Raw genomic sequence first — 14498 nt, 5'->3', positions numbered from 1 at the left:
ACAAGGTTTTCCAGCCTGGCACATGTTTGAATAACTCACATTGGCAAGGAACCTTGGCCCATGGCTGACAGAATGGCACGGCTAGGCTCCCCAAAGAGTTATCCCTTCTGTGTTTATTTTTTATATATATTAATTATCATTATATCTGATTTCTAGACTGCCCCTCTCTAGTAACAGTCTTGGGGTAGCTTCCAATAGTGCAAATTTCACATGCCAATTTCAAACACCAGTGTCAGATACAAAGAAAACTGCAGACACTTTAAAACAGGCAGATTCAAACAGTCCCACAAGCCAATTCGCCTCCTCTGTTGCTAGGCCCGGGGACGGGAGTGGTGCATTTCTCCCAGGCTTCGGTGGCAAGGAAGGGGGGGAGGTGCTCAAGAGGGCCGTTCAGATTACAAGAAGTGCGTAACTTGGCCTCAGCCATAAGGATAGTGGGAGAGGGCCATTTTACACAATTTTGACAATCTGACAAGGACCATTGTCCTTGAGGGACTTGGGAATGTTCAGCCTGGAGAAAAGGAGGTTGAGAGGGGACATGATAGCCCTTTTTAAGTATTTGAAAGGTTGTCACTTGGAGGAGGGCAGGATGCTGTTTCTGTCGGCTGCAGAGGAGAGGACACGCAGTAATGGGTTTAAACTTCAAGTACAATGATACCAGCTAGATATCAGGGAAAAAATTCACAGTCAGAGTAGTTCAGCGGTGGAATAGGCTTCCTAAGGAGGTGGTGAGCTCCCCCTCACTGGCAGTCTTCAAGCAAAGGTTGGATACACACTTTTCTTGGATGCTTTAGGATGCTTTGGGCTGATCCTGCGTTGAGCAGGGGGTTGGACTAGATGGCCTGGATGGCCCCTTCCCACTCTAGGATTCTAGGAGTCTAGTTCAGCAGTGGAAGGGGCTGCCTAAGGAGGTGGGGAGCTCCCCCTCACTGGCCGTCTTCAAGCAGCGGCTGGGCAGATCCTTCTCCTGGATGCTGGAGGCTGATCCTGCACTGAGCAGGGGGTTGGACTAGATGGCCTGGATGGCCCCTTCCCACTCTAGGATTCTAGTTCAGCAGTGGAAGGGGCTGCCTAAGGAGGTGGGGAGCTGCCCCTCACTGGCAGTCTTCAAGCAAAGGTTGGATACACACTTTTCTTGGATGCTTTAGGATGCTTTGGGCTGATCCTGCGTTGAGCAGGGGGTTGGACTAGATGGCCTGTGTGGCCCCTTCCAACTCTAGGATTCTGTGATTCTGTGATTCCTCTTAGGATGGCCTCATGTCCTGAGCAAGAAAGCAGTGGCCACCATGTAGGGCAGGGGGGGCAGCCTTTTTGAGTCTGCAGGGGCAGTTGGGCTCCTGATATGGCATGGGGGGCACAGCCACAAAATGGCTGCCAAAAAATAGCTGTGGCAGGAGGCGGAACTACCCACAAAATGGTGGCCACAGGAGGCAGAGCCACCGCAAAAGGGCTGCAGCACATGGCGCAGATCCTTGCAGTGTGGGGGCAGCTGCTGCCAAAGCAACACTGAAGACCATCTGTCCAGTCAATCAAGTCTCCAACAGTCCGTCAGAAAACCTGCTGGGCAAAAGCCCTGCCTGGCCCACCCGGAAGTCCCAGCAGGCTCCAGAAACGGTGTTGGCAATGGCCACGCTGCCCACCCCCACCATGCCGGGGAGCCTGTCTCAGAACGCCCATCAGACACCCCGTCCTAAGGACACTTTCCTCAGCTGGGAGAAGAGGGCAGAGCTTGCTTGCTCAGCTGCTTTGTCCTTCATCCCAGGGCTGGGGATGGACTCGGGAAACCACCTCTAGGCAGGCCACTCCCTGGAGATTTTGAGAGTGGAGCCAAAGGAGGGCAGGGGTTTGATAGGGGAGGGACTGAATCCACCTTCCAACACAGCTGATGGAGATGGGGGGGGGGTTGTATCCCACTTTTTATGACCCGAGGGAGTCTCAGAGTGGCTTACAGTAGCAAACTCTCCCCTCTCCCCCATGTCTCCTGGACCCCAGTCAGAAGTTACAGTGAACCCACAATGCAGAGGACACTTAAGGCATTTCTGCATATTAGAAAAAATAGGATTACGCCAGATGAATGTCATAGGGCTAAACATCATCACACCTCCCGGCCCCTCCTCACCTTTCTGGGCTCTCACCTTTGTCTGCCACCTTTTCGCGCTTCTCCCCCTCCACAACGGCTGCTGGAAATGGCGGAAGAGAGCAACGTGCTTTATTCGTGACTCTCTTCCACCTGTCAATCAATCCAGGCAGCAAATCCCTTTTCTTCATGTTTTAAAGGGCCCGTTATACCCGCTAATTTTTTTAAAATTAATACTTCTCCATTTAAACACCTGTGCATGTAACCATAGTGCTTCTTGAACGCCACCTCTTATGGAATCTTGATACTTTTAAAAAATAATCTTGATACTTTTAAAAATTAATCTCGTTTTAGGCATGCTTTGTGTCACAACTTCAGGGAAAAATTTATTTCTGGCCTCGCCTGCATGCTTGTCCACCTATTCGTTGCTCCAGGAAGTTAGCCTTTTTTAAAAAAACATTCCCGTCCCCGGGAACAAGGGAGAGGGAGGTGGGTGCAAGCGTGGGATGAGGCAGGCACCTTTTGAACCTCCATATCTTCCCTCCATTGGTTGCCTGATGGTTGCTCTCCAGTAGCTAGCACTAAATAGGTTGGGGAATCAATTTTATGTGATTCCCCAACTTGTGCGTTTCACAACATTTAATGGGTGTAGAAATCCCCTGGGTTTTTCATCCACATCTTGAGTGAGTCCCATGTTACAGAGCATGTCAAAATGTGGAATTCGCTGTCAAGGTGGCTACAGGAAGAACAGCCCATCTGACCATCTGCAACTACTAGCCATGGGGGAGGGGGGAACCTCCCCACTGCAGGACAGCCAAACTTGGAATCCTGCTGTTGGCCCTCCAGAGGAAGTGCTGGGCCAGTGGCCCCAGGAAGGAAGGAAGGAAGCAAGGAAGCAAGGAAGCAAGGAAGCAAGGAAGCAAGGAAGCAAGGAAGCAAGGAAGGAAGGAAGCAAAGAAGGAAGGAGAAGAGGACTCAGGGAGGAAGCTGGCTTTGTTTGTGTTGTTTGTTGTATGTTCTGTTGTCTGATGTGTGCAGGCTGAAGGATGCCATACAGTGACCCAGGTGGCTGTCATTGTAACTGGTGTGAAGTGTAAAGTTACTGGGTCTCTCTGTCGAGGCTGCAGCCCCCTTGCTTCCCTCCCCGCCCCCCCCCACACACCTGGCCATCAAAATGCCAACCCAGGAAAGTCATGAGGGCTTTGCTGGGCGCCAAGGGACAGGGTGGCCTCTTACAGTCTGGGCCTTCCTTGCATCGGGACCATTTCTTGGAGGCCAGATTTTTTAACAAAGAGGACTCCAGGAGTTCAACATAGGAAGGCCGAGAGAGGCCGGCAGGCTGGTCACAGGTGCAACCGAAGCCTGAAGAGCCTGACGCAACACCCCAGCAGCCGAGCGGAGCCTGAGCAGCAGTCCCCGATCCGAGGTGCATTGATTCCAAAGGGAGCTCCACTGAGCTCCTTGGGGCTTGCTCCCCAGGATGTGTCCAAAGGGTTGCAGCCCTCAATACAGAAGCCAGGGTCCTTTCATAGATTTTTTTTCTGCACAATAGGAATGTCTAGGATTTGAGTGTGTGTGGGGGGGTAGCTGTAAAAGAGAGTAATGGAGAAGAATGAGGAGGGGGAGGGAGGGAGGGAGGGAGGGAGGGAGGAAGGAAGGAAGGAAGGAAGGAAGGAAGGAAGGAAGGAAGGAAGGAAGGAAGGAAGGAAGGGAGGGAGGGAGGGAGGGAGGGAGGGAGGGAGGAAGGGAGGGGGGAGGGAGGGAGGGAGGGAGGGAGGGAGGAAGGAAGGAAGGAAGGAAGGAAGGAAGGAAGGAAGGAAGGAAGGAAGGGAGGGAGGGAGGGAGGGAGGGAGGGAGGGAGGGAGGAAGGGAGGGGGGAGGGAGGGAGGGAGGGAGGGAGGGAGGGGGGAAGAAGGAAGGAAGGAGGGACGGAGGGATTGACGGATGGAAGGAAGGAAGGAAGGAAGGAAGGAAGGAGGGAGGGAGGGAGGGGGGGAAGTAGGAAGGGGGGAGGGAGGGATTGACGGATGGAAGGAAGGAAGGAAGGAAGGAAGGAAGGAGGGAGGGAGGGAGGGAGGGAGGAACGAAGGAGGGAGGGAGGGTGGGAGGGAGGGAGAGGGGAGGAACGAAGGAAGGAGGGAGGGAGGGATTGACGGATGGAAGGAAGGAAGGAAGGAAGGAAGGAAGGAAGGAAGGAGGGAGGGAGGGAGGGAGGAGGGATGGAGCCCTTTTAAGACCCACAAAGATTGATTGAAGGCATGAGCTTTTGAGTGCAAGCACCCTTTGTCAGACTAAGAACTGACCATCCTAACAGTGTGAATTCTGCTCTAAGTATATGGGATGCTTTTTGAGCGGAGTGGCCAGGGTCACCTGTCAGGCTTCCTATATGGGGAATGAAACCTGCTGGTTCTCCAGATTACGGCCCGCTGCTCTACACCCTACGCCCATCGCTGGCTCTCGTCCCCACCATCTGGGTGGCTGGCTCTCGTCCTTTAGAAAACCGCACAGAGAGCGGGGGGGGGGAGGGGGTCCAGATAGGAAGAAGCCATGTTCCCCCCTCCCTACTCAGGAGAAAGTGGCCAGGGTAGGCCACAATTTGGCTGACAAAGGCACCGGGGATCCATCCCTGGACCAATGTGGGGCTTGCCCATGCCTTGACTGGAACATGAGACCCGCACAAGGTTCCGATGAAGGAGACTCGAGTGTCCTCTCAAGGCAACGAGGTGCTGGGGAAGCCGGGTCTGCCCTTTGTTAGCAAGCCCCTGGCCCTGAGAAGGGCAGCCAGGTGGCCTTGACGGCAGCCGGGCTCCGCTGAAGAAGGCCGTGCCAGTGTGTGAGGAGGGGAGGGGACCGATCCATTTGGAAGGGCTGAGTCGCTGGATAAGGGGCTCTTGGGAAAGCACGGCTCAGCCCGGAGATCATAGACGCTTCCCCCTCCTCATATCCTCTCCTTGGCTGTAGAAGGTGCCGTGACTCAGTGGCCGAGTATCTGCTTGGCACGCATAAGGTTCCAGGTTCGATCCCCGGCATCTCCAGTTTAAAAACGTGGGGGAAGGCGAGCGACTACCAGCCTGAGTGGGCGATACTGCCTCTGGGGGGCCTGGGGTCGGATTCAGGATGAGGCTGCTTCATGCCTGCCGCCGAAGTTGCATTCTGGTCGTTCCCCTGTGTCAGACAACGGCACCAGTTTTGAGCCCAGGTTTGTCTCGCCTTGAGGATGCAAGGGAGGACTTAAGCCTCTTGCCGAAGGGAGCTATTTCTAGGTGAGCAAGCCAGACGACTTTCTCTCCCGGGCTCCTTTCATCCAGCTCCCCCGAGAAGTCCCTTGGCTCGTGGCTTTAGGCTCCGTGCCTGAAGCCGCCGGGTGCCGTTTGGCTGCAAGGGGCTGGGCGGACGAAGACCCCTGTGCCTCCTACCTGGAGGCCAGCCCCTGCGGCAGTTCTGTTCACCCTGAAGGGGTTCTCTCATCGCCTTTCACGCGTGCATGGGTGGAGCCTCCTCATGGAGCCTCCGTACCCTGAACTGGGTGGTCCAAGAGCCTGATCCCCTCAGACCTCGGAAGCGAAGTAGGGTCTGCTTTGGTGAGGTCTTGGATGGGAGACTCCCAAGGAAGTCCAGGCAGGCAACGGACAGCCCCCTCCGTCCCTCTGCCTTCGCCTGGATGGCCCAGGCTGCATCGATCTCCCCAGACCTCGGAAGCTAAGCAGGGTCAGCTCTGGTTTGGACTGGGATGGAAGAACAACGGGGATTTCCAGGGTTATGACATGGAATCAGGCAAGGGCAAGCCACCTCTGAGCCATTTGTGGCCTCTAAAACCCTGCAGGGGTCACTTTAAATCTGCAGAGGATTGATTCCCCCCCCCCCAATCTTTCTATGGAGTTGCTAGTTTAGGGAATGAGTTTTCGTTTTCACTTCCTTTCCTTCCTTAGTCCAATCCAAAGGGCACAGAAACCCAAATAAGGATGCCCAGACTCTGGACAGTGTTGCCGGCCCTGGGTTCAGAAAGACCCGGAGATCGGGGGGGGGGGGCATTGTGGCCAGGGCAGGGACCTCTGGAGGGTACAGGGACACCTTTCAAAGCTGCTGTTTTTCTTCAGGGCAGAAAGTGGAAGGAAGGAAGGAAGGAAGGAAGGAAGGAAGGAAGGAAGGAAGGAAGGAAGGAAGGAAGGAAGGAAGGAAGGAAGGAAGGAAGGAAGGAAGGAAGGAAGGAAGGAAATCACTTGTAATTCTGGGGGATCTCCACCTGAGAGTTGGCAACCTCAGCCCTAAAGATGATTACGGGGGTCGTGCCAGAAACCCAGATGAGGACCATGGGCCCTAGAGATGAACCACTGCGGCGTGTGTGGGTGCAGGATTGCCTGGGTTCTTCCAGGAGTCCCGGCCATGGCTCTAATGGCCTGGTGGGCAGAGGGGAGCCTTGGACAGGCGAAGCCCCTCGCCAAGGCACCCCAGTGGTGGTGGTGGGGGGGAGTGATCTTGGGAAACTAGCTGGGCCCAGATTCTCGCGCTGCCTCCTCGCCCAGCGCGTCAGGGGTTTCTTTCAGGCGGCCATCGACAAGAACGCTCTCCCGGGAGTAAGCCTGGTCCAATTCAACTGGCCTTACTGCCGAGTAGACCTACTCCGGCTTCCTCCCCAGTATGGAAACATCAGAGAGTTCAGTGACTACAGATGGCCTGTTTTTGATAAACTAGTTTAAAATCCTTCCTTCCTTCCTTCCGACCCGAAGGGAGGCGAAACGCGCAGCTCTGCCGCCTCCCGGCTCCGCTCGAGAGCAGACTGGGGGCCTTGAGGTGGGGGGCGGAGGTGGGGGGCGGGGGGGGGGCGGGGGGCGTTTGCCGCTGACCCCTGCGCCCGCCTGGATAATCGCGCTTTTCCATTTCAGACAATGCGCTTCAATGCGAGTCGTGTGCCTTTGTCCATTTGTATAAAGCCCAGCGCACTTGAATGACAGCTCCGGAGAGCTTGCCTGAACAGACACCAAGCAACCCGCCCCGAACCTGGACTCCCCCCCCCCTATTTTTTTTTAAAGAAGAGAGAGAGAGAGCGAGAGCGAGCCACATGCCTCTTTGCCGGCGGCCTCTTATTAAGACACCTTCTCGCTTTTGGAACACTTAAAAGCGCCCCGAATTAGCGGGCAATTAAGAGCGCCGGAGCCCCGCGCCGCTGCCCGCCGCTGCCAGCCTCGAGTCGCCCTCCGCGGGGAGCCGCGCGGGCAGACGCCGCCAGTTGGTCCGGGGAGCGCCCAGAGAGCAACAGATTCCCCGCCAGGGGGGAGGAGATCGGGGCGGGGGCCGGGGGGCGGGGGGCGGGGGCGGGGGCAGAAAGAACTCGGGTGGGAGAGATCAGTCGGAACGCCGAGGCCGCCTCTCGAACCCGCGTCTCCTCCGGCGGGACGGGAACGGGCATCACTGGCGAGGGGAGTGGGCGAGCCCGTTCAGGGAGACCCTCGCCAGGCGCCCTGGGCCTCGCCTTCCCGCTTCCGCGGCCCACCCCCCAAAGAAAGCGCTGCCCTTGAGATGGACGCGCGCCCTGCTCTTGCCTGGCCTGGGGCCTGCTCGCGTGTGTGTGAATTGCGCGGCCGCCCTCCGGCCGAACCTTCGTGGCCCACGAGACGGGCGAGTTCGGAGCTCTGGAGCGGCCGGGTTCCCTTCCTGGGTGGTGTGTAAACGTGCACAAACATCGCCAGAGACTTTCTCCTTCCCGTGTGTAAAAAGACACCCTCCCCCCCAAAAAAAACAACAACAAAAAAAACCCCAACAACAACACCTATTTAAGGGACACTTCGAGGTATCCAGGAAGTCCTTTCTTTAAACGAAACGAAAAGGAACTCCCGTTTTTAACCCCCGGTATGGTTTCCTCTCCGCCGCCCTGTCTCTTGGACCGGGGCTCTTGGAGAGCGGTGGAGGCATGCCACCCGCTCTTCCTTCGCCAGGAAACACCTTGAAGGCGAGGCTCTGAAAGCCGAGTGAGGCGCACACAGAAAGGGAATCCAGCCTCCGACAACCCAAATAGTCTCGTGTAGGTCAGTCTTCCAATTTGTTAAAAAAGAAAAGAAACAGTCGAGCGACGAGAAGGGCCGTTTCCCTCTCGAACGGCGGGCTTAGGGATTCCTCTAGCCTCTGTCTGTTTTATTCCACAATAATCTATGTCTTTTAAAAGGCCTCTTTGCAAGAAATCAGATCCCCCCCCCCATTTAGGCTGGCTAAGGGGGGGGAGAGAAAGGAAGGAAAGAAGGAAGGCAAAAAACCCCGTTCTGAAAGAGCGAAGGGGGAAAAATGTAGAAAAACGTTGAAAGAAACTCCAGTTCCTTATTAGGGGAAGATACAATATTTATTCCTTGTCTCTTGGGATGGAGCCGCTCTATCTATTGTCCTCCCCAGTTCTCAGTGCTGATGCTTAATTTTCAAAACTTCCATATTACCAAGGGACCTACGACATCAGCCAAAGAAATACCCAGCAAGTACAAAATCTGAACGGGAGAGCGGCTTTTGTGCAGAGGGGGAAAATTGTTCCGCCCGGTTTTTTGCGAAAAGGCTGTGCGGGAGCAGGAAAGGAGCCGGCCCGCGATGCCAGACGGACGGAGCCGACCTCTTTGTGCTTAAGAAAGAAATATTCTGGGCGATACAGAGAAGGGGCTTCTTTATAGATACAGGGAGATCGTTTGCCCCCAAATCGGTGGGAAACGGGATTTCCCACCCCCCTCCCCCGTGGTTTTTCTTTTCTTTTTTTTTCGGGGGAAAAAAGGAAACGATTGTGGGTCTGCAGGTTTGTGTGGTACTTTTTTGTGTTCTCCTTTTGTGGGAAACAATTGGGAGAAGGGCTCGGATCCGGATCGCCTGTCGAAGAGAACCCACAATGTCAACGACTTTTCCAGGACTCGTCCACGATGCGGAGGTATTTGGGTGTGCGAGTGTGTGTGTGTGTCTGTGTGTGTCTCTGTGCGCGCTTGTATATGGGTGTGTGTGTGTGTGTGCGCGCGCGTGTCTCTCTCTGCTTAGGCGTGCGAGTGGGAGAGAGCGCGGGAGAGGGAGCGGCGGGTGTGTGTGTGTGTGTCTGTGTGTGTGTGTGTGTATCCTCGCGTGTGCGAGGTTGTTTCCATTTTTTCCTTAATCCGCATCGGGCCGTTACGTTTAATCATAATCCGGCTTCAGAGGGAGACAGACAGGGAGACGTCGGGGAAGGCGGACATTCGTTAGGGCTTCTGCCGCCGTCGCCTGGGCAGCCCCGGGGCGCGCACAAACCGGCGCCGGAACGAAAAGCGACTTCGAGTCCCGCTAAACTCGGGAGATGGAGGGAGTGCTGGGGGGGCGGGGGGGCGGGGGCGGACTGGGAATCCAGCCTCAGCCTCAGCCTCGAGCAAGCCCGCCGGGAAGGAGAAGGGACCCAAGACGGGAAGGAGAGCCTCACTTGGGCCGGGAGATTCTCCCCGTTTTCTGCCGAGATGGGGGGGGGGCGGCGTAGGGGACCCGTTCGGCGGTGCCTCTTCGGGAAAGAGGGAGCGGAAGAGTTCCGGGAGATCCCAGCGACGCTTTTGCGGGGACCACCACTGTGGGGCCGAGTGACTTGCCCTCGATCCAAAACGCCCTTTCTCTCGCTCTCTCTCCCCCCACCCCCCACCCCCGCTTAAGAAAAGGCAGCCCCTCGCGGCCAGCGGCTGGGGAGGCGTCCATGGCGCCTGTTCCGGCCGGAGTGGCCGGGGCTCGGGGGCGGGCGATGCGGGACGGGGGTGTCCGGGAGAGGCGCCGTCCCCATGTCCCACCCGCCGCCTTGGGGTCAGCTCTTCCCTTCTGCCTTCCAGATACGTCACGACGGGTCCAACAGCTACCGTTTGATGCAGCTGGGCTGCCTGGAGTCGGTGGCCAACTCCACGGTCGCCTACTCGTCCTCGTCGCCGCTCACCTACTCGGCCACCGGCACCGAGTTCGCCTCGCCCTACTTCTCCACCAACCACCAGTACACGCCCCTGCACCACCAGTCCTTCCACTACGAGTTCCAGCACAGCCACCCGGCCGTCACCCCCGACGCCTACTCCTTGAACTCGCTCCACCACTCGCAGCAATACTACCAGCAGATCCACCATGGCGAGCCGGCCGACTTCATCAACCTGCACAACGCGCGGGCCCTCAAGTCCTCCTGCCTGGACGAGCAGAGGCGGGAGCTGGGCTGCCTCGACGCCTACCGCCGCCACGACCTGTCGCTCATGAGCCACGGCTCGCAGTATGGCATGCACCCGGAGCAGAGACTCCTGCCCGGACCCGGCCTGGGCCTGGCCGCCTCGGGAGCAGACGACCTGCAGGTAAACGGCGCGCCCTCGCTCGCTCGCTCGCCCGCTCGTCCGCCCGCTCTTCCTGCCTGCCTGTCTGCCTGCCTGCCTGCCGTGCCTACATCAAGAGTCATCCCCGCGGGACTCGCGGCCAAAGGCCCCCACCCAGGCCGGCTCCTGCGCCCTGCACCCCTCTGGGCCCGCCGAGCCTAAGCCCTGACTCGGGCGAAGGCAGAGGAGGTCCGGCGCGGCCCACCCAAAGCAAGTTCCCTTGCAAGCAAGCCCAGGCCCCGAGCCGCCTGGCCCCGTGGCGCCGCAGCGCGGCCCGGTCTACGAGAGTGCTGAAGGCCGGCCCTTCCTGAAAAGACGGGGGGGGGGGGCAGCAAGGCATGGCCTGATCTGCTGTTCGGAAGGGAGAGCCCGAAGGAAGGCTCCGCAGGGGCGACCACCTCTCCCTCATCGTCCACCTGCAAAGCGTCTCTGGCCGCGCTGGCCAGAAAGTCGGCTGAGGCCCGAGGGCCCTTTTGGCACACCCGCTTTGGCCACACGCAGCCCGGGCGTCGCTGACGCGCAAGGCCGGGGGGGGAGGGGGGCGAGGACGGAGGCGAAGGCGGCCAACACCAAGAGCGCGGGAGGCGGCTCGTAGCCCCCCCCCCCCCCGTCCTGTCCCGTCCCGTCCCGTCCCGCTCGACCAAGGCATCGGCTCTGCTGGCCACAATGGCCCTCTCTGGCTGCGTCCCTCTCTCGTGGCCATCTGTTGAGCGGTTTCTGGCGCCCTTTCCTACCCGCCCCTTCCCCCCCCCAAACGCACCCTCCTTTTAAAGTCCGGTCAGAGCGGGGAAGAAAGACGCCGAAGGGAGCGCTTCTCCCTCAGGTTGGGCATCGGGCGGGGGCAACGGCCTTCGCACTCTTTGCACGCAGGAGACGGCGCGAAATGCCCCCGAGAGAGACAGACAGAGAGACAGAGACAGAGACAGAGACAGATCCACGATCAGGGGGAACTGCCGGCTTCGCTTCCCTGCCATGCCAAAAGCGAAAGTTTCTCTCTCTCAGAAGGGGGGGGGGGCAAAGCCTCATGTTCAGGATCTGCGCAAAGAGAGGCCCTAAGGAGGGAGGGACGGGAGAATAAAACTCAACCGCGCCCGTGACGAACAGTTCTTTCCAAGGGCACTTTCTGTTTCCAAACCGGGGGCCACTTCCTCCCTGCCCCCCATTCCCACTTCGCCCTCCCCATCTCTCTAAACTGCCATTTACTCAAATCTATCTATCTATCTATCTATCTATCTATCTATCTATCTATCTATCTATCTATCTATCTATCTATCTATCTATCTATCTATCTCTCTCTACCTCAGCGGTGGATTACTTTTTTTTTAGCTGTACTTTTTTTTCCAGCACAAAGGCGTGCTTTCCCCCCCTGCCTCTCTCTCTCTCCTCCCTCAAAAGAAGGGATTAGAGACGTTAGCGAGTTGGCAGACAATGCCTAAATCCCGAGCGAAGAAAAAGCACCATAGTTTATCCAATTTTCGACTTAGCGCCATTCAACTGCTCATTTATGCACTGTCATCCGACCAAACCACACGTTTGGCTCCGGCCCTCCCCCCCCCGGCCCCCAAACTGGAGGGCAGGCAGAGTTGAAGGGACTCATTATAAATAGATACAAACCCATCCACTCTATAGATCCTTCCTTCAACTTCTTTATTGAAAATATCCCCCAAAAGAGAAAGGGAAAAGGCGTCGATTTCAGTCCCGTTGCGCTTCCGCGACCTGCAGGGCTCCCGGTGCGTGAAGCCACCTGTGAGAAGTTTCCCAGGGGCCGCTCATCAGGACCTGCTTTCAGCTAAGGCATCGGGAAAGCTACCCTTCTGCACTTTCCGAGGTTGGGTGAGTGAGTGGCCAGGCACGGCCTCCACCGGCCCTTCGCCCGGCCTGCTTGGCTGCTTGGCTCGCCCGGCCTGTTAATTTCACCTCGCGAAATAGTCTGCTCAGGTTGCCCTTGAGGACGCCGCCCAATTTCACCCAGAAGGCTACTTTAGAAGGGGCGCGTTTGGGTTTTGTTTCTCCCCGATCCAGGGAAAGAGCAAGCGAGTCTTGAAAGCCCCCCTTCCCGGCCAGGCTTTTAGCCTTCCCCCCTCCCCCTCCCCAGTCTACCTTCTTGATCAACATATGCCTCATTCCTAATGCAACAAATGTAAATATTCTTTCCCCCTGCTCAGAATGTTAAGTGAAGGTCGGGCGTCCGGGAGGCTGTTTAAGTCAGCCGAACAGATGCAGGGAGAGCTGGAGCCGGAATGGGCATCTTTGAGTCCCCTAAAAAGATTTTCCATGGGCAACAAAGGAAACTGTCACACCTTTTCCCCGTCAGCGCTTTAATTTATGCTCAGCCGCCCAGTTTTTCTCCATATTGATTTCATAATCACTTTAAGGCAGAACACTTGAAACTCAAAGAGGGCTTGAAGGGGGGGGGGTCCCCCCCCAGGCCAGCCTCAATAGGACTGAAGCCGAAGCACCGAAAAAGACTGTAAAGATTCTGCGCCTGTGTGAAAGAGAAAGAGAAGTGGGTTTTTAAATACATATATATTTATTATTCACCAAGTTTTTTTTTCTGCATACACTTAACCCTTCACGGGCTGTTGAGCAGGTTAACACTATTAAGGGTCTTTTTCGTGTCCCCCAACCCTGGTTTGTTTGTTAAAGGAAAGTGCCCCCTTTAACACATTTCCACGGTGCAAAAAGGATTTCGAACTGCCCGGCACAGGGAAATTCGCAGAGGAGAAGGAGGATTTCTTTTCTTTTGTTCCTTTTCCTTTCTTTCTCTCTCCCTTTAGAAATCGCCATTCCCAGTCCAGGGCGCTCACCCCCTCAAGGGGGAACGACGGCCCTTGGGGCTGAGCCTAATCGCCGAACTCTGAACCGCCGCCGATCCACCTCCTATCCAAAAGTCCATGGGCGAAACCTTCACCGTTTGCCCGGATTTCATAAAACAGATGAGATCAGCCATCCTCAGAACCGCCGCCTCTGGGGCCTCTTGTTCCCAGCGACCTGCCGCTAATTCTGAGAAATATGAATGCCACACTTCGAGAACACGCTGGAGATCCCTGCGCAATAAATAGCTGCAGGGAGGGGCGGGTTCCCTGTCATTGAACTGATTTCGGAGAATAATTCTTAACCCCCCCCCCCCCGCGTTTGTCGGTCCACGCTGTCTCGCTTCCTTTTTTGTCCGTCCGTCTGCCTGTCTGTCTGTCAATCACTACAGCAAAAGACCGTCATATCTGAGAACAGGGAACCGGATTTTTTATTCCGGGGGGGGGGGGGGGAGCTGTCCCCTCCTGCGGTTCTGAAGGACACAAGGCCATGTTTAGGGGGGGGGCACTTCCCGTCCCACACGTCCGCCGCTGAAGCCCCGGCCGCAGCCAGGATGGCCAGTCTTCGCCGACAAATTCTTCCGGGCCCTTCAGGCCATTTATCCGGCCCCTGTGGCTTTCTCGCTGATTTTCTTTTCTTTCTCTCTTTTAAGGGCTCGGTGGAGGCCCAGTGCGGACTGGTGCTGAACGGCCAAGGTGGGGTGATAAGGAGAGGTAAGCGAGTTTTTTTTTTTTAAACACACACATCGTTTATTAGATTTTTCTGTTTGTGACTGCAACTTTCTTATCTTATCTACCCAACGCGGGCTGGCCAGTGGGACTCGCGGTCCAAATGATTCGTTTTGCAAACGAACGGCGCTTGGCCTGCCCATCTCTTCCCCTTCCTCCTAAGCGGGTCTGCTTTTTTCCAGAGGTGAGAAGTCTGGGAAACCCACCTGGGAAGGAAGGAGCCTTGTCAGACAAAACGGAAGTTTCGAGACATGTCTTTATTCGCTGGGACAATCGGGTTAAATGAGCGCCATTATTCCCTGATACCTTCGGGTTAATTGAAAGGGAACGTACAGGGAAAAGGCGCATTGTTTGCCCAAGCGCGCATCCGCCCTCCCCCTCCCCCCCCTCCTATTTCGTTTGTTTCGAAGCTGGGACGTTGTGTTTGTGTGTGGAAACAGAAAGGTTGGCAGGGATGCGGCGGCGGAAAAGTTGATGGGGAAAGAGGTCATGGTCTGATTAGGAGGCGGATCTGGGAGGAGAGGCGAGGATAGGACCAGGCGAAGGGATTTGGGACATCAGAGG

General features: G+C 56.6%; 1 protein-coding gene across 3 annotated transcripts in view; it reads left to right on the top strand.

The window, feature by feature from the left end:
• Nucleotides 1-8346: 8346 nt before the first annotated feature.
• The window catches only part of TFAP2D (transcription factor AP-2 delta), a 48840-nt gene continuing 42688 nt past the window's right edge, over nucleotides 8347-14498 (top strand). For 2 of the 3 annotated variants that reach the window (XR_013227053.1, XM_077315138.1), the window contains exons 1-2: nucleotides 9420-10374; nucleotides 13859-13919. Coding sequence is in view for 2 of the 3 variants with exons in the window: in XM_077315138.1 (XP_077171253.1) it covers nucleotides 9829-10374; nucleotides 13859-13919 (607 nt within the window). In the remaining variant the exon portion in view is untranslated. Of the gene's footprint in view, nucleotides 8973-9419; nucleotides 10375-13858; nucleotides 13920-14498 lie in introns of those variants that run through there. The other variant, XM_077315150.1, reaches the window with a different exon arrangement.

Source organism: Paroedura picta, chromosome 1, assembly GCF_049243985.1.
Source record: "Paroedura picta isolate Pp20150507F chromosome 1, Ppicta_v3.0, whole genome shotgun sequence".
NCBI lineage: Eukaryota > Metazoa > Chordata > Lepidosauria > Squamata > Gekkonidae > Paroedura > Paroedura picta.
The sequence above is the reverse complement of the archived record's forward strand: the minus strand, read 5'-3'. Positions and strand labels throughout refer to the sequence as shown.